This window comes from Lates calcarifer, linkage group LG4, assembly GCF_001640805.2.
Source record: "Lates calcarifer isolate ASB-BC8 linkage group LG4, TLL_Latcal_v3, whole genome shotgun sequence".
Taxonomy (NCBI): domain Eukaryota; kingdom Metazoa; phylum Chordata; class Actinopteri; family Centropomidae; genus Lates; species Lates calcarifer.
The window spans coordinates 15,903,735-15,930,051 of NC_066836.1; the positions used below are offsets into that span (position 1 = coordinate 15,903,735).

At 39.3% G+C, this 26,317-nt stretch overlaps 1 protein-coding gene across 1 annotated transcript in view; it reads left to right on the forward strand.

The window, feature by feature from the left end:
• Positions 1-26,317, forward strand: part of clstn2a (calsyntenin 2a) — a 138,153-nt gene that overhangs the window by 52,099 nt on the left and 59,737 nt on the right. Inside the window, exon 4 of the mRNA XM_018677024.2 lies at positions 13,769-13,891. Within this exon, the coding sequence (XP_018532540.1) occupies positions 13,769-13,891 (123 nt within the window). The remainder of the gene's footprint in view (positions 1-13,768; positions 13,892-26,317) is intronic.

Genomic DNA, 26,317 nt, shown 5'->3' on the forward strand with positions numbered 1-26,317 from the left:
ACACACACACACACACACACAAACATACACACTGAGTAGTAGCAGCTTGCCCAAGGCCGTTGCTGAAATGACTGGCTAACCACCAGCAGTTACATGGACTGCTTGAACTCTATCAGTCAATAGTCCATCACCCCTGGTCCTCTCTACCATGGTGGTTTGGATTTAGCCTCAGGCTGTATGTCTGAGTATGTGTGTGTGTGTTTGGGATTCTGGAGGCATAGAATGAACAGGTATGAAAGAGAGAGAGACAGACAAATAGAGTGAGACAGAGATGGATGAAAACACTCTATTAACAGATTAAGAAAATAGTTTTTCAATAGTAAGAGCCTCATTTCAGTCCTAATGGCTCCACACAGGCAACAGTCAACTGTGTTTATCTTCAGACTGTGGTGAAATGGGCCATTTAAATAAACAAGTGGGGCTGGAGTGAAGATGAAACATTTAGTATTGAAACATAACAAGTTCTCTCTTGGTTACTGATTAATAGACATAAAATAACATCATGGAATATGATTAATGCCTTTAGATCTACAGAGACATTGGGTTGATAAACACACATCCATATCAGCACCAAGGCATTACCCCAACCCCCCCCCCCCCACCCCATGTCTATGTATGTACATAATCACCACCAGGGGAGCCAAGAATATCCACTTGCAGAGAAGACCATACAGAGTTGATTTTAGTTTGTAATACTTGGTTGCTCCACACAGACTTTCTTTTTGTCCCGGTCCAGTGATCCAGACAGACTTGTCTAAAATGCCAAAACAACACAGACAATGACCTCATGTTATCCTTGTGAATGTGGCTGCTTGATTTCTTTTACCCTTGTTTATTGTCCCAAACAGTCAATGTACAGTATTAACTCTACTGAGGTTAGTAATAAGTTATCTTGCAAAGTATCCATTGAAAGTGTCATAAAACTCCTGAATAAGTGCAAATTTTTCACCCAAGTTGAAATATTTTTAATCCTCATGGATGAATCTTTGCCCACTTGACACTGCCCAGAAAGAATTTGCATCCACTCCTATCTTTGCATTGACTTTATATGCAATCACACTGCCTCTAAAATGTTTTTCATTTGCAGTCAGAATGCACCTTAAGGCTCTGAGGCAACGAAGGGCAAGTGTATAGGAGGATTATTTGTTAAATGATAGTAAACAAAGCAACATGATAGAAACACCTGCTTTGAATCTAACTTACAGGATTTTAGATTAAATTCAACTTCATGTAAAATAAGGGATGCTTCTGTGTATGTTGAACAAAAATATGTTACTTTGCCAGGATCTCTTTTCTCTCAGGTGTGCTCATCAGTAGTGGAAATAAATGTATTGTTTTATCACGCTGATCACTGTTTTAACATGTGTGTTATGTTTATTCACTGTAGTGATTATGGTACAAAAAAATGGAAACTGAAATGTTCATTCCTCCTTTTACAATACACATTGCCCTTTTAGATGAGGGCCAATGTGTACTGTTAATTTTAACAGTGAACAACAATCTAATGTTACTGTCCTGATAGGTCTTCAGCTTGTAGGCTAATTAACCCTTATTTCCATAAAGAGTGTGTGTACTTTTTCCTCACTGCTGAAGTGCAGTGAAATCTACATTATACTGAATTAACACACACCCCCCTTCCTAACTTCAGCAAATTTGAGATCACTGTCCAGTTACTACGTGGCAGGCGTATCTTAAGGCTGTGGACAGTTTGGTTAGGTTTTGGAAAAGATTGTGGTTTGGCTTAAAATAAATTTGAAAAAGTTTTGTATAAAAAAAAGAAGCTGGCTATTTTTTTCTACAAGCAGCGGTGTGAGAGTCCCATGTATTGTTGATCCATCCATCCATCCCAACCTCCCCCTGACATGGACTTTGTTGTTCTTTATTCATCACCATCATAATTACTACCACGTAACATATTACACTGCATTAAGCTGCTTGTGCAGACGACCTATAGGCTCATTTTTTACAAGAGGACCGTGTCCTCTTTCAGCATCACCTTCATCTCTCAGTATCAGATGGTGGACTTTTACACAGGTTTTTTTCAGCTCTGGTGTTCAAATAAGACACACACTGTTGTGCACAACATTGTGACCAGAAGACTGCTGAGTGAAAAAGTACTAAAATGGTACTTAAAAGCTCTAAACCCTCATTCCCAGTGGTGCAGTACTTAGTAATTCTGTCAGTGTTGTAGGGGTGAGTGTGTGATGGTGTGTTTGCATACACATTTCTGTGAACTAAATGAGTCCTCTGTGGAATGTAACTATTTTTCATGCTCATACTTTTCTAGAGGGGCTTATAGGCCCCTTCAGCCATGACTAAAGCTTTTCTCCCACTTTAAAAATGCCTCTGCCAGCAACTTTACCCTCCCTGGTGTGATTTCCCACTCTTTATCCACACTACCATACATGCATTTGCAACTATTTTCCAGCTATATGTTATACCTTTATATTTAAAGCCTTTCTTTAAGCTTATATTTGCCACCTCAATATATTCCTTTGCACATTTCTAGCCAACAAATGAATTGGAATTAATGCTTCTCAGGATGTATAAACTGTAAGTGCCACAAAAACAGCTGATAATTGGAAATGTGAAATAACAGTGGTGTATTTTTTAAGCTTGGCTGAAGAGGTTGTTAATTGTGACCAGAGTTAGGCTTGTTGTTTGGGGCGCGTTGTGGGGCACCCATATGACCTGTGACAGCATGTTTAATTGTAATTACCATGTTAGTCATGTTTAAGCTCAGTCAGCAGCTCTGAAGAAATATCTAATATAAATTTACAGAGTACTTTAAAAAAAATTAATTGACAGTATCTTTCAGGTCAGGTGCATGACATTGCTTATACTAAAAGTTACAACTGTATTCTCTTTTCACAAAGAGGGAAAGTGGCTAGGTGGACATCTTCTTCTCAAAGGGAATGGCATAGCCATTTTTAGACTTTCTGATGTGGTCACTGTGCTCAGTTGGAGACCTCACAGTGGAAGTAATTTCCTGCTCCCTTCTTGTTAGAGTGCTATTGGAACAGATTTTGTGCTGTAATTGAATCAGATATCAGTTCTTTCAGCTTAGACAGATACAACAGACTTCCTTCTCTTTTCAGAGTCCATTATTCCTCCAGTGGGCCTGGAGATGTTAGGCATTGCCAAGAGCAAACTGAACTGAAGGTGTTGGTGCACACATTGAAAGCAAAAGAGTCTGAGCAAAACTCTGCTCTTCTATCTGTGTTAATCTTAAATCCACTTGGATGGGTTGGGTTTTCATTCAGCTGTTTGAGTACACAGTATTTGTAATGATCAGAGGACTACAGTTCATTTTATTTACAGTGCAAGAAAAGTGCCCAGTAACCCACATTTTAAAATTTACAAATCCTCATCTGTAAACCTCACACTGTCACTTCCATCATTTTTGTCGCTATCACTATATTTCCTCCCCTTTTTGACTGTGTCTTCACCCGGGAACCCAGGAAGATGTCCCACCAAACTGTCAGACTGACAGTTAACACCTGTTACCTGATACTACTGACAGGCAGAGAGAGAGAGAGGAAGAGAGCAAAAGAAAGACACAGTTAAGTGGGTTTAGATGACAGATTTACCATGGCAGACAGTGACAGACAGAAGATCTGAGACAGACGGTAAGAAAAGTTACAGACAGTCAAACTTGCAGCTGATACAGCTGAGATGTGAGTCAGCAACAAAACAGATAAGAGGAGCAGCAACCAAACAGATGTCTGCCTGAGTACAACTTTCTTTACTGGGGTGGATCGAGTGATGTGTCTCTCACCCAGCGTGGTGTCTTGACTGTTGAACTAGGGAGACTCCTCTCTCTGGTGATCTGTGAGATGACATGGCAAAGTAGAAACAGCAATGACAAATAGTTGGTTTGTTAGCTGGGGGCCCAGGAAAACGCTCAATCCCAACTGTGACTGATAAGTTCACAATAGCATGGAAACCAGACCAATCAGCAAGCTCATGTTTATTCGCCTTTGTAGATGGATCTGGCTTTCCAGTCAGACAGATTTCCATCCATCCTGAGACGGGTCAGGCCAATCACAACCATTTATCTAAAATGGGGCAGGTTTGATATGATGACTGACAGAGGAGCACCGCTGGAGCATTTTCTTTAACAATCAATATGGCTGCTGCTGATGTGGAGAGGTCTGTTGAAGCTGCTATCTTAAGTAGTATTAGTATTAAGCAGTATATACATACATACATACATATATATATATATATATGTGTGTGTGTGTGTGTGTGCGTGCGCGTGTGTACTTCAGGATACTAGGGCTTCTTTTCACTCCCTCAAAACAAACAATCTGCTGCCATTCATTTTTTTTCACTGCCTCATTGACAGCACCAATTGCCTGAACCAAACAAAAGCAAATGATTTCAAGAGACAGAACCACGTGCGTGCGTTACATATTATTTTGGTGAAGTAAACTAGAAGCTGGCAGCAGTTAACGGATTTAAATGATGCTCACATTTTCCTATAATCATTCACTTTCTTTTAATGTGATAAGCTAGCAATCCTGATTTGTACTGTTGTCACACATGCCTTTTTATGGTGGAGGAATGAAACAATATTCAATTCTGTTTAGATTGTAGATATTTGTTCTCAATTACCACATGTCTCATTTGCAATGAAGGTGTTAAAAAAGTGTTATTTAGTGTAGGATGCAAGGCTCGACATGAACAGATGGAGGAATCACTCACTCCAGTCAGTCAGCGTGTGATTTCCATTTGAAAGTTTCTTGATGTTTATGAGATAGTTGTATTTGAAGTTAGTTGAAATACAGTAAGTGCAGACGGTAGACTGTTTATGTCAGTTGATTGTCACATGAAGCCCAAGTCTACTGAGTGGAACGCATTCTAATTCAATCCAGTCAGTCACACTGCCATCCATTTCTCCTCACCATGGCTCCTTTCACCGCCTGCTGCTTTCTGTTAATGGAGATATCACCTCCTCCCTTCTCCTCCCTCCCCCTGCATTCCCGTCCCCCTCTCTGTTCTCTCTTTGTTGTCCTTCTCCCTCCACTCCACTCTCACTTCACCCCTTTCAAATCCTTGTGTTGTGCCTCTTCTTTGGTCCTCTCACTGAAACTAATCGACAGTAAGCCATCACTCAGAGTGCTCTGCGTTGCCTTTTCTGCAGAAACTAATCGAGTCATTGTTGGTTATCCAAGACGTGCTCCCTCCCTCTCTCATTGTACTGTAAATCAACAAATGATTCATAACAAGAAACAGAGGCAGAAAAATAAATAGGGTTTATTATTGAGTGCAGTTCTGGAAGGCAGGCAAACTGACTTTCTTTCAGCAACACTCAATATATTTCCTTATAGTGAATGCCAAGTGCTCTAATAGCAAACAACTGACATTTTGAGGCTCCCCAGGTATCGCTTTAGCTTTGGCGTCAGGAAATTCCACAGCTGAGGAAAAAAGATAATCACAGAGTTTAACAAATTGGAATGTTTGCTTGAAACTAATGCCAATGATTAGCGTTTTCTTGAGAATTGCTGCTCATGCTAATAGTATTTCTGATGAATCAAATGAAGAAGCGAACTTGTCATTGGCCTTAAATGACTTGAAGGCTTCCATAATTCTTTCCAATGAATACCATGTTTTCATAATCTGAAGGTTGATTGCTCTGATGTTTGAATGATGGCTATATCCAGTCTGTTATGCATTACATATTTTATAGTTATTTAATGCCTTGTGTTTTGGGCCTGCATTTGAGCCTTCAAATTGTGATGCACTGTGGCCTTTCTGTTTCTTGAGTTTAGATCAGTAAATCCTGTATATCATATATGAACATACAGGAGAACATGGATTGCCCATTTTGTTGGACATGGATAATAGTTTGTTTGTTTTCAATTGAGAATTTCAGTTCAGTTCCTTCTTTGTAACAACTCCACCCGCTCACCCCCTGTAGTCTCCATGGTCTTCTCCTGACTCATCACATTCACCAGAATTAGAAACCTGCAGAGTTTCATCTCATGCTCACAAGGTAATACAATACCATCACAGACCATTAACTTCTTACTCTATTGTACGTCTTCCTTTCTTTCTTCCTTTCTTTCCCCTCTGTGATTATACGTATTTCTCTCTCTTCTTCCAGCAGGAGCTAAATCACCATGTGATTTTTTTTTTTATTTGCTCTCAGTAGGTTTTGTCTGTAGCCATCTTTTCTACAAACACAACCGCACATTTTCACACTCAAGTAACCCAAATAACACTTTTCTCAGATGCCTGTAGACTTTGCCTTGCTATATGCAAAATATCTGATGCCAATTAAACACAGTGCCTTCGTTTCCCTCCTCGTTTTGTTTTGATGCAGTCAGCACCAGACAGGGAATAGGAGAGAGTTGTGTGTCGCAGTGCAATTATGGCACATCTGTATCTCACATACTGTTTTTCAGATAGGAAAGCAACCTCTGAATCGTCTTGATGGGATTGTGGGCAAAGCCAAATTAAATCAAAATCTTCGTAAACTAATTGTCTTCACAACTGGGGAGAGTTTTATGGCTCGTGGTTGGTGGAGATCAGAGTTTATGGCCCTTTTAATGAGTTGTTAGGAAAAAAACAACAAAACATTAAAAAAAAAAAAAAAACAACAACCGCACTGCCTGCAAATCTAACAGTATAGGTAGGAAGGGTCCTAGGAGAGAGTGAGTGGGAAGAATTAATGTTCTGAAAATGACCCACTGGTCAGCTCCAACCTAGTTCTGCTTAAAGTGCAGGACTTGTGCAGCAGTCAATATGCCTAATTACTCTGTTCTTGCTAACTGCATCTTATACTTCAGCACTGGGACCGTAAAAGTCAGAGTTGATGCTCATAGTACTTATGGACCTAATGTAATGATTTTGTCCCCCTTGTCTCATGGGCATTGGAATTTCTAATGCTTAATTTGCTGCTGTTATAGTTGGTTCCCTTCTCGGTCATTGCTGCAAATGCAATTAACTGTTCTGTTAGTTGTATATGTGTTTCTTAGTGCTGGTCCCTAAACTCACCAATGAATGTGCTCTGAACTGGTTACAGTACATATGGACTAAATCCTGTATTTTGCAAGCAAAGTAATCCCTCCGGGGTAGGATTAAAGTGCAAATCAATAGCTGTACCCTGAGAGAGAAAGCATGAAAGTAAGGAAGTAATAAAAGTAGTAGAATATATTTTGGTTAAAGCTGCATTAATTGACAGGACTGGCATCCTGTAAAAAATGAGCTTATGGGTCATCTGTTATTTATCTGTTACAATCCATAGTTATGTTACATTGTTGCGACACCTAGCAGCCGTAGGTTGGGGTGAATAGATGGGTCGACAAAACTTGACTTGACATGACTTTGACACTGGAGACTGCCGTTCATTTCCAATTTGATATTCTTGTTTCTTTTATCTGTGACCTTTCTACAACCTTAATCTTCTGTTTATTACTGTAACTATGTCATAGGTCTGGTAAAGTTGTTAGAGGACTTGTTGTAATAGACTTAACACTAATATAGCATACATTTGTCATGCAAACCATTGCCTACTATAAGTGGTTTTATCAGAGCTTTTTTGCTGAGAACGGCTACAACAGCTTTGGCTGGAAACACAGTGGTTGAGAGCTGTGAGAGTGAATCGGAACAATAAAGTTGTGTAGGCCATAGAGATGAGGAGAACTCCATAGGGTTGGGTCTAGGCATTTGATCCATTGTTTATATAAAATATAAAGTATTTTCCTCCCACACACATTAGCATAGGATAAATGATTTTCTTCTATCGTAATGATCTGTGCCCCCATGCTCTAACTGTCTTGTCATCTGCATAGAGGTGTAGTCATCATGTCCCTCTCTGACTGCAGTGGCTTCTAAAGAGTTATGTTGGGGATATTTTCAGACACACTAATGACTTGAATTGAACTTGTCCATAATGTCTGCTCATGCTGTGTTAAAACCGCTACACATAATTAGCTCCTCTATAGCATAGATATTAACTGTCTGTTGGAAGTGTGATATAATGAGATTCACTGTTCACCACTGAAGCAATTATCACCTCCTAACTGAGCTGAATGGCTCCGGATCTGCAGTTTTAATTCTCGGACCACTTTTACTGTTAAACTAACAGCATCATAAACACTTTCCCACGCGGACACATCACTGTAAGAGACAAGTCTAGGATGAGATGATTTGTTTTAACTACCTCATTAGAGAAACCAACAGTAAAAGATATTGTTTAATATTATGATATCTGTCATGGTGTTGAGGGAAACTCTGAATTTCCTTGTTTTCTCTAACGTTGAAAATTAATGTGTAATCTTTTTGTGAGATAATTAAAAATATCTGAATTACTATAATATTTACATGAAGTTAATTAACAGTGACTGAATTCAAACCAGCACAGATACTTTACACTTGTTCTGTTAATGAAGCTGGAAACAGACTGAGACAGAAGACAGAAGCATTATCTCTGGGCTGCATGTTTAGATACTAATACAAGTATACCAATATAATTTTTTTTTCAAATAATCTATGCCACTTTTCTGTTATTTGATAGGTGACAGCAAAGAGTGTCAGTAAAAAAGGGAAATAACAAGGGTGATAATGCACAACATGGGCACAAGCCCAAGTTATGCAATTCTTCTTGAGTTTTTTACGACCTTTTGTGTACGTGAGATTGTTTTACCAAAAGATGGTGACTATGTCCACACTAATATGTTTTAGTTTTAAAACACATAACCGTTGCGATTATGTCTGATGTTCATACTACTTCAGTGTTTTTGAGCCCCTAAAACAGAGTTTTGGAAACACTGCTGGGCCTGTTTTAGCTGGGAGACTCTAGGGTTACGTTTTAGTCTGGATGGGCAGAAATGGAAACTTTTGGAAACGATAATGCAGACACAGATGTTCGGCACCTGAGTGGTTCTTATTAGTTTTGACTACCAGTGGTGAATGCATGGATAAGTAATTACAAGTGTTGCTGACCATTTTCAGGCCTGTTAGCATTGATACATGTTTCTGATACAGAGCTAAAATGCTCATGTGGAAGGAGATTGATACTAGTGTGGATGTATCCAAGGAAAAAGGAAAATGATGTGACAAAGAGGTCCCTGCCAGACTCAAATCATTATACACCACCACACACGGCCTTCCTGTTTTTACCCTCAACATGGATTGAAAAGCCAGAGTGATAACACAAACTAAACCTAACTGGTATGATACTTATTTTTTCTGTTATTTTGCTACTGATGAGTTTCACTTTGAGGTATGTTAAAAATCCTGAGGCATTGTTTTAGAAGCCTCTGCTAGATCTCTCTGTACATGAGAGGGATGGAGCATCCTTGGATCAGTGCTTTTATTTTTTCATATATGATCTCTGTCATCTATCTAACAGGGATTCAATTTAATGTTTTCAATAGGAAAGGGGTTAGGGTTAGGAAAGGATTTGTGAGGTCCTATAGGCAGCAGCATACTCCTCATGAAGGAAGTGATAGTAATTCATGCCCTCTCTTCTACCCCTTGATTGCCCTATTTTCTCTCTGACTCCCTTCTGCTATTATCTCCCCCTTCTCCTCACCCCACTCACCCAACTGCCTCCAGTATGGCTGCCTCTTATCTTTTCTTCTTCCTTTTAACTCTTATATTGAGGTTAACCCTTCATTTTCCCCTCTATTCATTCAACATGTCATCTCACATTTCGCACTTCCTCTGTTTCCACATACTGCTGATTTAGTACATCCATCTTTATGATCTACTTGTGTCCCTGGTGCACAGCTGTAGCTTTCAGTGGACAATGTATAATTCTGCATCCATTTGTGTTGGTGTGTGTGCATGTACATGCAGATTGTCAAAAGCCTCAAAAAAGCAGAGAGGTTTCCAACCAAATTGTGCTTGTTACCAATTATTTTAGGCCAGTCTTTTCCTGTGAGTGTATTGTCTCCTTATGAGCCACTTTGCTATTTGGATGCTCAGACAAGACATTCTTGCTTGTTCAAAAGTCTAGGGTTAAATCTAAAAAAAGATTTTTGAGCTTTGGAGTGCCATGTCTGAGTAAATAAGACTAGCAGAATAAATAACATCTGTTAATATCTTCTCAAAAGTAAAATGATATTCTCTTGCTCTAAACCTTTTCATTTTTATCATTTTCGCCGTCCTCTTTTTTCTCCTCTTCTTCAACTTCTTCTTGTTATTATTTGTTGGTGTTGTTATTGTCCTTGCCTTGGTATTTTGCTTAAGCGTTGTCGATGGAAGGATGACTCTGTTCCACTGCAACATCACTGTAATCAAATAAATGCTAAAAAGAAATAGATTTGACATGACTTGTATTGATCAATACATAACCCAGTAATGCAGCGTCTCTAAGAATACGAGTTGGGATCCAAATTAAATATAGATTATCATCTGGCTGTGTCCCTACAGTAATATGTTTTCATGAGCCTCAGTCACAGGGGAGGACACTAACAGATATTTGGATTTCAGTTCCAAGGTGGACAAGCTGACAATCCACTGCAGTAATGTTATTTACAGGAAATCTTGTTTCTGGATTTCATATTACTGTCATATCAGATTTTGTCCAGTGCTGTACTAGATCCACTTTTAGGCTCTTTCTCCTGCTAAGTGAATTAGTCCCCTATAATAAGGAGTCTAATTCTGTAATGGCTGCAGATGTTCCTTGGGAAATAGCCGGAGACGCCATGCATATTGCAGCCAGTGACACTTGTAACCTTATTAAAGGAGGAATCATCTGCTACAAAAATGGTTATTATTAACCACGCTAGTGGCGTGGCTCCAGGCATGGCAACGTCTGCCTGTCTGTCACTCAGTCTACCACTTTGGTCCAGGCTGAAATATCTCAGCAGCTATCAGATGGGTTGCTATTACATGTTGTAAAAACATTTATGATCACCAGAGGACGAATCCCAATGACTTGGTTGTTATTTCCCCACTTTTCTTCTTGCACAACCATATTAGCAAATGTTACTATGCTAACATGTTAAATTAAGAATACTGTAAACATTTCATCTGTTGAACATTAGCCTGTTGGCACTCTGACTGTGAGCATGTTACTATGCTGACATTAGCATTTATCTGTGCCTAAGAGTATAGCCTCGCAGAGCTGTTAGCATGGCAGTAGACTCTGATATGTTTCAGTTTCAGAGGTGATCATATGGACAGCTGCTCTGTTTATTTCTCAGTAGGGCTGGCTTTGTCCAGGCAGCTGCTCCTGCCTGAGTTTTTTCTCTCTGATTGCAAGCTTACCTCAATTTTGCTTTCATTGCTGGGGCTCAGTAGCAGGATGTCAAGGATGAATACCTTAAACGCATCACTAAAGGCTTTACAGTACTACATGCCTTGAAAGCCATTTTGGAAATAGCCCATTTCCATTCTTTGATGTCCGCTCTTTCTACAAAACAGCTCTTATATTAGACTTCCTTTAAAAAGTCACAGCTCTGCTGCCTTAACCACCACCCAATTTGTTTGGGATAAATGTAAGACCTTGAGCCAGAAATTGAACCTGCCATCCATGAGTAAACTGCACGAGCTGTGGGCTGCTATTAGACTTGCTGAAGACATCTTCGAATGTAAATGAAATGCTATGTGAGCATGATGGATTAGTATGTATTTACAGTGGCAAGTGCAAGCACACAGGAATGAAGAATTGCTTCAATAATGTTCATTTTTATAGTCTGTTTTATAGTCACCTCAGCACCTCAGTCTAATATGCTCTTGGTCTTGAAGAGTCTATTCAGTTCAGATTGTTTCAGTTCATTTCACATCTGCTTTTGGGTGGAAATTTTACCAACGCAGCGGAGTAAATCCAAGGAAAGCTGTAAGCATTAGGAAGAAGCTCTACTGTACCTACAATATACCATACAAGTGTATGTGCTAGTGTGCTATAATGCATTGATTTTCCACCATTACAAGAAAGATATTCCAGGTGTAAAGACACCATAACACCACTCGAAGACACAGCTCCACTCTCCTCTCTCCACTTTCCAGCAGAGCAGAGTCATGCTGTGTGCTGCAGTGCTATCTCTCTCCTGCATGAGCATGAGATGAGACTCCTTGTATGAATAATGCCTTCCCTTGTGGTTCCATCGCTCCCTATAATCCACTCCCTACTCTGTCTCAGCGGGGTGAAAGTCCCATCTTGAGTGATCATCAGGTCTTTGTCAGAAGTAAACAGACACAACATTTCTTAACTACATTTCATCTCATCAGTATGTTGTGTTGTGTATGCTGTAAAACCAACAAAAACCTCAAAAAATATATGGAAAAAAAGTTAAAAAGTGATACGGTGATAAGATATAAGATATAATTTTTTCCTAGTTGCTAAAAGTTTTAAATGTTTTTTTCTTTGTCTGACTTCAGTTTTTCTATTCACAACAGTTTCTTTATTTCTTTTATCAAACACGTCTCCATTGTACAGTCCTCACATTCTTTTCCCCTTTTACTTTGACCTTGTTCTTTCGACGAATAGTGACAAGCTGGGGAGAAAATAGAACAGTAGGACAAAACTACTGAAATTTGTCCAAACAGATGAAAAACTGTGACAAGACTTTAGGACCAGTTTGATGCATTTTAAATCGATGCCAGCTGGACATGTCATCTGCTCATTGGCATGAGACAAAACGTTCCTCTTCAGTGGATTGAAAGGTCAAGTTGACATCCCAGCTCCCTGCAGAGAGTGACACTTGTACACCAGAGATATACGGCATATATATGTGTATGTGTGTGCACATGTACAGAAAAGTGCACGTGTACATATGGTTTCTCTTGTTCATCAGATGTTCTCTCTCTCTCTCTCTCTCTCTCTCTCTCTGTTTCTCTGTGAGGTCCTGCTGCAAGAGAGGAAGTTTAATTTACAGTGTCAGTAATTGTGTGTGATGGTGATCTGTGTTAATCTCCAGCTCATCCCCCTGACTTTTCAATCACAATTTGTGGCATGATGGTCGGATTCTTTACTTTGTGGAAGCAGAAACACTAAGAGAGGTTAAGAAACAGGAAACAGTAAGATGAAGAGGTCAATACACAAAGCTTAACACAAAGTTGGATGTGGATTCTGTAGTTCACTATGTTAGTATGTCTGTTTTAAGATTACAGCTCGGAACCATCTCACAAAAAATAAGCTTTGACACATTTAACTCATAAAGATTTTTTGGGCTACTGAGACCCAGTTGTTTCCCAGATTAAGGGAAATAACAGACTGGTGCTTGTGTACAATGGCCTGTCAAACACAACTGTGTAGCCACTGGTGAGGATAGTAGTCTGCAACATCCCCAGGCCAACAGAGAGAGTTATTAGAGACAAGGAGTATGGGCAGTACAGTGTATAGGAAAGGGAAGAAAAGCAATGTTAAAGGTTTCTCTTTTATCATTTTCTTCTTTCATTCTCTTCTCTTTCATTTGTGGCATTTGGTAGTGCTTTGTCAGAGAACACAGAGCCCTTTTTTAAAGCATGATGACCATAAATTTAAACCTATACAACAAACATCAATATTTTTTTTCACATTGTTCACCCTCTGGCTTCCATTAGTCCTTCTGTCATCTGTAAAAACCTTTGAGATCAATCTTGATCACAATGTAATTTTTTTTTTTTTTTTTTTTTTTTTTAAAAAAGCAGAGCCTTCTGTTCTCTCATCCTCAGTCCTGTTGCTGTGACTCAGCACATTTAGATACAGCGGTGTACAGCAGAAATAACAAAGCAATGCTACAAACTGAAATGTACACTTAAGTAGATTTACAAAAGGAAGACCGTGACATTTATTGTACTGATCCTCTTTTTTCCTTCTCCTCCTCAGTGAACAAGCACAAGCCGTGGATAGAGACATCTTACCACGGTGTGATCACCGAGAACATGGACACGGTACTGCTGGACCCTCCTCTGGTAGCTCTAGACAAGGATGCCCCGGTCCCCTATGCTGGTAGGAAACACAAGCAAGGACACTCAAGTATCCACACATTTAGAGAGTACTGTTTAACACACATACATTATACACACCCTCCCATACATACATTGTCTCTCTCGCTCTCTCTCTCTCTCTCTCACTCACACACACATACACACAGGGACCAGGACAAGAATGCCTCAGTACTGTGTGCAGGCAACTGTGGCAACTTTACAAAAACAGATGATCCAACAGTTCTCTGTGCTCACTATTTGTCATGGAGACTGAATTCCATTTATCACCCTTAGCAGTGTAAAACTAAATGGTTTTCTAAGTTTTTTTAAAGCAGTTTCTTCTCATCATTATATGGAATTACTTTACAAGGGCACCCAAAAAAATCCAAGGCTTTTTTTCTTCATGAAACAACTTAAAGGATGAGGAGGGCTTTGAAACAAAAAAACAAATATTTATATTCCCACTGATATCCAGTAATTTTGAGTTTAAACTAGTGTAAATCCACAAAGTGCCAGCACCACATTACATCTTTAAAGAATTCAAAATATGATAATGTGCAACTTCCTAGACTTTTGTGCTCTTCTTTTATACAAAATCCTTGACCAGGGTTTGATGTGCTTTAAAGTCACAATAGCAGGAACCTTGAGTTTGATGAAGGACAACTGAGTGACTCAAGCATACTAAGGTTTTTATGAAAATGCATTTATTTTCATAATCTTGTGAGGTTTCCAGTTCCAAGCTAGGATGCACCCCCCCCCCCCCCCCCCCCAACAGGGATCTGTTCATCAGCCATGTGTCATCCTTGTTCTTTTCCTCATAAGCTGAGTTGAAATGCCTCATTAACCTGACCAAAAGATTCCTCTCAAAGGTGGAAGAATATACGGGCCCTGTCACTTTTTCATGATGACAATATTCATTTCCTAGTGTAAATCTTAATCTGACGCTGTGAGCCGGCCTACAAGCTTGTCCAGATTATCAAACAGTTACAGAGTACGGTTTTCATTTGCAATATTTTTACATTTTTTCACCACACAAGAAGGAACATTTTGTCTTATTTACAGAGTAGTATATTGTACGTGTCAGCTCCAGGTATTTTTAAGTCCATATTTATTCATTTCTATTCATATTGTGCTATTTTGCTATATCTGCAACCAAGCCTGAGTATCATACATTTCTAAGATGCAGTACTCGGGTTTGTTTTGGTCCTAGCCACAGTACCATTCATTTATTAATGTCCAGACTTCATAAATTAATCTCAGAATCTCTATTACTCTTTGGAAGTGTGTGTATGTATTGTTGTAGATTGTAAACACAGGTGTGCCTTGATCTGGTGATGTCCCCTTTAGCGGTATGTCACAGTGGATTTAAAGATGCTCTGCATTCACTGAAGGTTCGGTGTCTGAGATCTCACTGTGGCTTTTTCAGAAAAGGTTTCCACAGCCTGGTAGGCCAGTAAAAAGCCCTTATACTCCATGAAAAACATCTCCAGGATAACACTTGTTCTGTTTCACTTTTTATTGCCACTCATGTTTGAGGCAAAGGCGCCACACAGCCAATAACGGTTTCCATTAAACTGGGTGCTGGGAGTGTAGCGCTGACTGACAGTCGTCTGGTTGAGTCACAGAGCAGGTACAGTACATGTGTAATAATGCCAGTACGACATCATTATAAAGCTCATCTCCAGATGATTGTTTCGGGAGCTGATTATGTTGTCTAACAAGAGCTGAAATCAGACAGCCGTCACGCAGGTACACCAGTGCTGACAGTGACAGGAGGGAGAGAGACAGTGAGAGCTGTTATAATTAGACAAAGTATTCTGAGACTCAAAGGCAAACGAAGAGGCTTTTTGGCAGCTAACGCTTAACAGCTCATTATGGCGAAATGGCTCCTATTAATCCTGACTCTGACAACCATGGAAAACTGATACTCAGCTATTTTTCTTCTGCTGTTTTCATTTTTTTTGTATGTGTGTGTTTTTCTTCTAATGCCACAGCCATACTTTTGTGTTTTCCAGTGTTACGTGTGTGCTGCTCTGTAAATAATGGGTATATAGAGCCGACCTTAAAGAATGTGAAAAGCCTGGATTCATGTTAAAGGCTGTTTTTTTTCCTGCTTTTCCTCTCAAGGGCTTCTAACAGCCCTGTACTCTATACATATTGTAATGTGTAACCCAAATACTATGGCTTATGTGGACTGTTTATGAAGATTTAATGATACTTTTAAGGACTGTAGGAAATTTTCATTATTTAAAACATGAAAAAGACAGAATACATTATGCAAAAATAACATTATTCATCTTCATTTCACAAAAGTGGAGATACTGAAGATACTCAAAACACTGTTCCTCCACAATCCAGCATTGACATGTCATTTACAGTACATAGCTTTCCCTAGTAACCAAAGCTGTGATGCAGTGAAGGGTTAATGACACCACAACAACCAGGCAGACTAAGGAGGAAATCACATTTGATTGCTTTTCACCACCATTAACACATTGTTTGTTGACTTGAGAAGGTCAATCCTGGTGAAATATCACCCGAGAAGAAAAAGCAGAGCTGTGCTCTGGCTGCTGACTGGTGATATTTCTCTCCTTGAATGTTTTCCATTGAATGTGGTCTAATGAATGAAACCCATACAATAGCTACCAGGGAGACAGTGAAAAAAATGGCCATCAAAAGAGCAGTTTCTGCCCCAATTTATCTCCCTTTGCATTTGTCTGCTGCTTACAGCCTTCTCCCACCTCTTCCTGGAGTCTAACTATTCTCTCAAATCTTTATCTCTATCTGTGCCTCCATTTGTGTCTTTCTCTCCACCCAGTGCCACATTCCTTCCTTCTCAGTCCAACGATCCTTTCTCCTCTCCTCTAACTCGACACTTTGCTCCTAGCGAGCCCATATACAGGCAGTCACTTATGCATTACAGACACTCTCATCAATCCTGGTTTTGTTTTACTGCAGAAAAGGAGTAGGCTGTCCTCCTGGCTCCACATTAATTGCAGTGAGGGAACACAGACCAGGATTGTTAAGTACTTGCCTGTTTTCTCTTGGCTTGTACTTTTCTCCCATCATCCTTTATTCCGTCTCCCATCCACTTGTCCTCCATCACTAGGGCTTCTCCTCTGACTGTCTGATATGTTATCTCATCTTCACCTTTTACACCCACCTCACCTTTTTCTTTTCTCCTTCCCTTCCTGTCTCTCCCTCTGTCGTTCTCCTGCGGCACCACATTTCACTTGGATGTAAACTACCCACAGTGGGCCTAACTTGAACATTATACACTGAGACAGGCATCCAGGAGATAAATTGTTATTACTGCATGCCATGATGGCATCCTCTATTATTAACCCCCCAACCCTCCCTCCAAACACCTCCTTCAGAGCAAAGGTGTGTGGGTCGAGGAGTATGTGCTGATCGAGCGTTCTCAATCAAATTAGCATGAGGAACGGTGACAGTGGACTCTAGGGTGCTGTAAGGCAGGCAGGCAGTTTCATTTGCCTATTCTTTATCTCAAGGCCACAGTCAACAAGCACGGGTTCTCCTCATTCATCATAGTACCAGAATAGTGCGCTGTGCTATACTGTTTCCTCTGCAAAACTCATACAGGGTAAAAGAACAAAAGTAGTTGGGAGAATTGGAGGGAAGAAGAGAATAGATAGCAGAGAGAAAAAAAATGAACGAGACAGATGGACAATGAAAATGAGCGAGGGTCATCATAAACAGCTGCCATGAAAAAACAATTTTGATCATTCTCATTAGCTGGTTTAGGTTGTGTGTGTGTGTGCGTGCACTATAACTCTCATCATTCTCAGCAGTTATTACAGTAAGTCAAGATGCCATTGCATGGAGAGCGTGCAAGTTCTAATGTTTTGGGCTGTAACTCAATGAACTTCCATGGGTCAATACTGCAGTGTAGTAAATTTCAGGCTGTTTTTTCAACTGGCATTTTATGTCCATTGGTCAAAAACAGATTTTTTTTTTTTTTTTTTTTTTTTTTTTTTTTTAGCTCCTGCAAAGTTTATACAACCTTTGCCACATATAAATAGAAACATGTTTGAGATGCATTTATTTTATGGGTTGTAAATTTACATCTCAGGGTATTAGAAATCTAACACCAGCAACAGGCTGAAGTTGAGATTTTGGCATTGATTGTTTGTACAAGTCTCTGAACTCTACTGGAGGGATGGACACCATTCTCCCAAAAGATATTCCCTCATTTGGTGTTTTAATGAGGGTGGTGGACAGGACTGTTGAACACGTTGGTCCTATGTTTCCCTTAGGTGTTCAAATGGGTCGACATCTGGTGACTGTGAAGGCCATAACATATGATTTATCTCATTTTCATACTCATCAAACCCATTTAGTGATCCCTCATGCCCTATGGAAAGAGGCATTGTCATCCTGTCTCTCACTCCTGTCAGATTTTTCCTTTAAGTTGTCACCTTTCTGTATACGCCAAATGACTTAGTTTTCCACTGTGGAACATTTCTTGTGTTTTCATCATTACTTTGTTGACAAACAGAGAAATTGTATGCAGAATTTACATCTCTGCGAGGGCCATTTATCCTATTTTTACCAAACACACTGTCAAAAACCATTTAATGCTTGTAGAATGAATTGGAAAATACAGGACTTATTATCATAAGTTCAAAGACAGTGGTGAGCAGGGTTTTTGTATTGAAAAGCATGCTGTTCAAATTGAGAGCACATTATTTACAATACCTGAATTGTTAATGAATCGCAGTGATGGACAGGCGAATAATTGTGGTTGAAATGTTTTAATATTCTCGCAGATCTGTCATAAACAATTGCATAATTTTTTGCTAGTTATTGTAATGAAGACACAAACAGGAAGTGGTTGATTACTTTCCAATGTCTTCACTAGTCATTATTCAAACTGCCAGGTGGATAGACTAGCTCTCATTACTGCCTAACGCTCTTTTGCTTACAGCTGTATTGTCTTTTTCCTTTGTACAGAAACAATAATACCATAACAAGAACAGCTTTTGATGTGCTGTACATGCGTATCACCCAGAATATTTTCCATTTGCTCAGAAACAGCCCGATATCATACTCTTAAAACATAAAAATGGAGACAGGACATTAGGAGGAGAATGGAAAATGGGAGTAAATTAAGAAGTGAAACAGCACAAATGCTTTAAAGTGCAATTTTTCCACAGCTCATGGCTGTAATTTCAGCTGTGTTCCTGTTAAGCATCTTCACACAATAACAATAGTCAGTTTCACTTTGCCAAATCCCTAACACACCTACAGTGACTACCTGAGAGTGAAACTGCACCAAGGTGACAAAAGCAGTCATGCTAATTAAACTGTAGGACCCAGCAAAGCAGGCGCTATGACTCACTTCAAAGGTGAAAGAAGAAACAGAACAGGGAGGGTGAGAGACAAAAAAAATGTTAGGAAAAGAGAGGTGGGGAGATTCGGGGAGATGAAAGAGAGAAACAAAGGTAGATCTAGGAAACAGGGATATCTAGCATGTCTGTGTCTGTGTGTGTGAGAGAAAAAGGCAGAGACAGAGAGGGGGAGTAGAAAGAGATGATGTGATGGATCATCAAAGGATAAGAGAGGATATTGAAGGGACAGGCTGATCAAACCACGCAGGTGTCTGACCGTCTGCCCCGAGGAGAAGAGGAGCATATCACTTCACCTGGCTCTCTCTTTCTCTCTCTCCTTCTCTGGGTCTTCTTTGCCTTTGTGTTGCTTTTAATTTTTCTGCAGTGGGTGCTCAGTCGTGAGGTAATACTGAGGCCGGTCTGCAACATGAAACAGATGCAGAGCATCAAAGATTCTGTATGCTGTTTAGAGGGCTGGCACCTTCCTACAAACTAGATTTCTCTCTGCTGCAACTAGTATTAACAGCATGGGAATGATAGGAATGTGATAATTTGCTAGTGTCTTGTCAGTAAACATTTATCCCTAAAGGAGGTAATAACGTCAATACTTCCATATTATCAGTGGGTTAAATGACTAACCCATAGAAAGTTATCACCAGACCCTGCAGTTTTCCTGAGGGTGTTAATGTCTTTTGGCTTATTGTTTTGGTTTTACGGCCCACAACTGTACTGTTTTGGTCTGGTCTGGACTGCTCCCACCAACCTTTTTCAGCCCACTGAATGGTACCTGCCTAGCACCAAATAGCAGACACAGAAGGTTAATTTCTAGTAGATGAACATCGTAGACCATTTAGCAGCAAAAGCGCAACTTATTTTTCTCAGGTGGAGACCAAAACAGAGCTAAAAGAGGAATAAAATTGGGACTTGGATTGATTGGCTAATAGCACATCAGTGTTGCTCAGTGTCTGCTGGATGTGTAAATTGGTATGCTGACGTGGATTACCAGTTTATAATTGATATGGTCATTATTCGAGAAACACCTCTAATTGGAATAATACTACATTACGAAACAATATGTTTTGTTATACTACATGCTTTTGCTGCATTTATGTAATACTACAATGCTATAGACACAATAATTCAGATGTTAAAAAAGTGACACCCAAGTCCACTGTGGTTTTGGAGTTGTAGCACAATTTTGTCTATGCAAGCCTTTCTCCCCGTACTGTATCTCATTCAATTCCTTTCTGTGCAGAGCAGGAGATTGGTTCTCAGTGAACTGTCAGAGTGTGTGTACTGATATCGCATCGTTGCCCTAGGACATGAGGTTCAGTACTCCTCAACACCCATCTCTCTTTGTTTGCTCCCAGCAGGACAGATACATTCCCCCCTCTTTCTCCATCTCAGTCCTCTCAATCCTTTTTTCTGGTTTTCCCTCCTCTCACTGTCTCCCTCTTGCTGCTTCTTCCCCACCCCTGCTTCATCACAGTATATCGGCATTTGAACTTCTCCACACAGTCATAATTTCTGTGAGACAATGACATTTTTACAAACCAGAGCAGTATCATGTTTGTCACATTTTACTTACTTGAACTTGTATCTGACCTGTATGTTTGTCCCCATGTTTGTTAGCTGGACAGTTTCCCTGAAGAGCCTATTGTTCATACATATTTTAATCAAATCATTGTAGAGGGAGGGACAGTAACATTTTACCATCAAAATGGTAATTTTATTAAATTATTAAATTTTCTAAAATGAAATCTCACAGAAAGCAGATTTACCTGTAAACTGAATATAATGAGAGAAGGAAATTGTTCTCTATCATAATAATACAGCAAAAATGAAGAAGCGCAGGGGAACATGTCGTGAATTATACCTATATAATGATTGCCTTTTTAGGGTAGCAGCTGTGCAGTTGTAAATAACTGATGAGTTCAGGTAAAAAAAAATTCTCTCAAGACTTACTAACATGTGGTTGATAATGTTTAGATGTAGCCTGGGGAGGCTGTCCTCCTAATAAAAAAAACCCTATAGGTTGTCTGTGCAAGCAGCTAATTACAACTCATAGTTGTGTTTTATGTTAGGCAAAATTTTGCCAATTTATCCTGGATTGGTTTTGTATTGGGTTGTGGAGCACTGAATCTAGATACAGACAGGTGACAAAAGAAAAACCTAAAAAAAATGGTGAAGAGACAGGATGACAATGCTCACATCCATATCGACAGAGGTTCACTGAATGGTTTGTATGAAAATTATGTGAATCATATGTTATGGCCTTTACAGTCACCAGATCTCAATCCAATTGAACACCAATGGGAGATTTTGGACAGAAGTGTTAGACAGTGCTCTCCACCACCAGAATCAAAACGTCAAATGAGATCCCTCCATTGTTCAGAGACTTGGAGAATCTATGCTAATGAGCACTGAAGCTGCTCTGATGGTTTGTGGTGACCCAACACTTTACTGAGACACTTTATGTTGATTTTTCCTTTAATTTGTCTCCTGTCTGTGTGTATTGAATCATATGCTTATTGATGTACAGCATATCAAGGTTTTGTGGCCTAGCCTTAACAACACACTTGCCACTTGTCCTGCAGGTAATGTGAGTGTGTGGGTGTGTGTGTGTGTGTGTGTGTGTGTGTGTGTTTGTCTGAGTGTGTGTCTGTTACTGTATATGCACTGCTTCTGTAAATGGTGAATCTTCCATCTGGCTTGTAGCCTTCAGTTGTTAACAGCCTATGGATAATACTTACCCTCTCCCCTATAGAACCTTTTAACCCTGTGCATTATTCAAGGTTTTAAATAATATTCACCTTACTGCTTTAGAAAGACAGAATATATGACTTTAATTGAATAGTGTTACTACTGTCATCTTGTATTCTGCATTGAGTTGAGCTACTCTGAACTGGGCAGATTGCATCCCTGTCTTGTTTCACTGAAACTACCAAATAAGTCAAAAGGCAATTATCACAGAGAGGAAGGATTTCCAACTATCACAGTGTCACTGTCTACTTTCTTACTGTAAAAGATATCTGTAATCATCCAAAAGAGTGTTTCAGAAGCTGAGGACACTACCCTATCCTGTCTAATAAAGAAATAAGCCATTTTACAGTTTCTGAAAAGACACACTAACAATGTGGTGTCACACTTTTTCTGGAACACAAGGGAAACCTGAACCATTACCATGCCTCTCCACTGTTAAGGCAAACTAATTGGATCCATATAAGATGGTCCAAGTAATTACATGTCCAGTAATGCTCCACTGGAGCTCTGACATCAATGCATTGTCAAGTTGCTCACAGCGTCAAACAACCCTTTAGCCTCTGATTGATTTTCTGGAGGACCCAGTCCCTTCCCTTATTACCCTATTACTCGCTTTTTCTATTCTGCACTGGATCTGTCTCTCATTTCTTGACACTATGTGATAATTTTCAATTTCTTGATTGCACTCTTTTTCTTTTTTGTGGAGTCCACTCGTAATGAGCTGAGGCTGTATGTGTGTGTTTGTATCTATGAGGTTATTATGAATCCCCAGAAAATATGGTCTACTGTCAGTGGGAGCTTGCTTATTAAATGAAGAGGTAGCATTTCATACACATTAAAGCCCCTTTCCCAACTGGTGCTCCCATTTTTGTCTTCGTGCTCTGCAGCAGCTTGCACATGACCTCCACGTGCAACTTATACAGAAACAAGAGCCTTACAGAATAATATATCAGTGCATTTCACATCTGCCAGACAAAATTGCCATGTTCTCCATCAGTCATACTGCACCTAGGAAAATGTGTTGCTAAAGCAATAATCAGCATTTCAAGAGCTTGGAGGATGGTGTCTTTCTTTTCTAAGCTGCAATTGTTAGCATAATATAGCTTACAGTATTTACCCTTACTTCTAAGGAGTATATATCATTAGTTAACTAACTGCATCAGTTTGTTAGATTACAGGTTGCTTTGAAAAAGGAAAAGCTTATCCAGTGCAGCATGTTTTTTTTAGGTGAAAGCAGGTCCTGATTACGGCTCAGAGTTTAGGCTAACATTAGCAGCTTAGTCCTACTCTTTGGATTTGGGAAAGTTTACAGTACACCCCAGCAACTTAAGCCAATATTACGTGACATAACGTTACATTTGACAAACACATTGTTTTGGCCTCATTCTAAAAGCCTCTTCTCTTGTAATGTTATAAGTGAAAACATACAGTTTGAAAATACAAAAAAGAATATAAGCGAAGCATCCAAATAAGGTTATTTCAGGATGAAAACTGCGATCTTGCATTTTTCCTTATCATTCTTGGACTAACTTGTTTTACACTGCAATACAAGGAACAAAGCTGTTTCCAGGTTGTTAGTTAGTCTACAGTACATACTATGGTGAGTTTTTGCCTGTGATATGCAGCCCCTTACTTTCAGTATTTATCCTGATATAATATATGTAGCTGTCAAGTGCATATGTAAGACTAATTTTACAGGATTATTGTTTTAGAACAGGTCAGCAGGGAACATTAAAAAGTCAACCTGACACAGTATTTTCACCAATTCATGGAGCTTAATGCTACAGCTGACAAAATCTGCCAAAGTAAGGCTAAATGAAATGCTGTTTTTGTCTACCACTGTCTGAAATCAAGGACCCATTGTTTCAAAAATTAGAGACTTGAGTGGCTAATCTGCCACTGCTATCACTGTAAACTAAAGAATACAGCTTAGCGAACTCAACTGATAGCATGCTGAAAACTCATTAGTATGAGTCATTAATATCATTATTAAATGTAGTATATTTAGTTTTTTTGAAATAGCTCTGTTAGCTCTATCAAACAGTATTATTATTCGTGTAAAAGTAGAAGTATTAACAGCAGTTAATTCCAGTATATTCCAGTACCAATATTTTGTTTTACAGTAGTTTCTTGTCACCTCCTGTGCAAATGTGCTTTCTTTGTGCCATCTGCAGAGGAGGGGAGCCAGTGAAAACTTGTTTACTGGTCGCATCTGTGTTTTTGGTTGTGAGAGACAGACAGGAGGTGGAACGTGCAGCAGAGATGAGAAACGCTGCATCTCTTTTGTCAGAATGACGGCTGAAAGAACCTGCTCAAGGATTGAGCGCTGACCCATGGTCCTGATGTGAGCTGAAATTACTTAATGAAATGTGCAGTGAATGGCAGCTGAAACTAATCCAGTAATTCTCTGTGTTCTCTTGCTCTTGCTCGTTCTCTCTCTGACAGCAGTTTGACAGGACTTCAGTATCCTGACAGGCCAATTAGACAGCAATTTGCATATCTTCCTCGCTCCATTTACCTTGTTCATGTGAGCATAAAATAGGATAATCTGGCTTTTGGACCTGTGTACGACATCAGAGTCAGTTGGTCTAACTTTATCTTCCTTCATCCATGACCCCCCCCACCCTCCTAACGCCACCCTGTCTCTCTTTTATTGTCACCAACATAGACCTCTGTTGTGCTATCACCTCTGCCTTATCCTTCCCCATTCCCTTTTATCTTAGCCTCTACCCTGCCCTTGCCACTTCCTCTCTGGTCTCATTATTTTCATCATCCAAATTATAAAACGAAAACAAGAAGACAGCTTTCTCTAACTGAAGTTAATTAGAGAACTTGGTGGCAATTTTGCCAAGAAATTCTTCAGTTATAATTGATATTAATAATGATATATTACAAACCAACCAAGATCATAAATACATTCTCTAGGATTAGAGGGGCCATGGTTGTGGTTTAAAAACAGTCAAACTTTACTAAACATTAGTGTCCAGACAAATGAGTGTAATGAACATATTTGATGAACAATGAACATATTTAACTCTGTTCAACTCCATATATATATATGTGTGTGTGTGTGTGTGTGTGTGTGTGTGTGTGCGTGTGCATGCGTGTGTGTGTGTGTTCCTGTATCTTAAGGCTGGAATTTAATTTAATTTATCTGCACTGACTGGCACTGTAATGTCATCAAAAGTTCACATATTAGAAAAATTTGAGTAATCTGAGTGGGCTCTGAACATTTGGATGTGCAGCACATGTACACACTCAATTGTTAAAGTTGTACAAAAGCTATGCATGCAGTTAATGAGACTGTCTTCGTGAGGTGACCTCTAGCAGCTCTACTAATTATAACGGGGGCAAAGGAGGAAATCAAGTGGCATGGTATATAGTCTTATAGTATAAAGTCTTCATCAGGAGGAGGCTGGGGTGGATGGATAGGTTGACAAAACACAGGACAGCTGTCTGTTTCCAAAATGTTGAGAAAATGTTTTTTGTTTTGTCCATGACTTGATCCAGAATCTTAACTGTATGTTTATTATTGTTACCGTGATGACAAAGTTCTGGTACACATGTTGCTGGTATGCTCCTATGTGTGGCCCGTATGGCTTTTTGAACTGACTTGTTACAGTTAACATTGCTGTTATGATACAATCACACAAATTGTTTTTGTCTTGCAGCCACTATTGATGGGCATAATTAATCAACGATCGATCATTGATTGCTAAGAATTTTGGCGATCACATGGAATTTAATCAATACATTCGCATCAGCAAGGTTATATAGTGTATCTGTATCTCTTGTATCAATATAGTAATTTTCACTATGTGGCAGCAACTAGCACAAGGTGCAATTAAAATCTAAGACAGTAAGGTGAAGTTTGGTGTGGGACCATTTCAAGCTTAGAAATAATGAAGCTCATTGTTAACCTTGCAATGCCAGTATTGTATTGTGTCTAAAAGACTCTCTGTTGCACTTATGATGAGCACCATAGCTTTGGTTTGTTAAGTTGTTAGGTTTGACTTGGGGCCTCGGCTCTGTTGCCTTTATAAGCGCTGCATATCTTTTTTGTTATGCTTTCTGTTAGTTCAACTTTAAAGGCTTTGTTGGACTATAATTTTTTCTTGAAATAAATATTTCATTGAGAAAACACACTTTCTTCAGTGGCCTATTTCTGCCATAGACATTTTTAATATGAAAAAAATATTAATCAACAATTTGATCGTTAATTTTCCTGATGATCCATGAAGGAAATTTTTTGCAAATGGCCATCCCTAGTGGCTACAAGACACTACAGGTGTATGTGTGTATCATGTTTAATAAACACTTAAACCTTAGTGTGA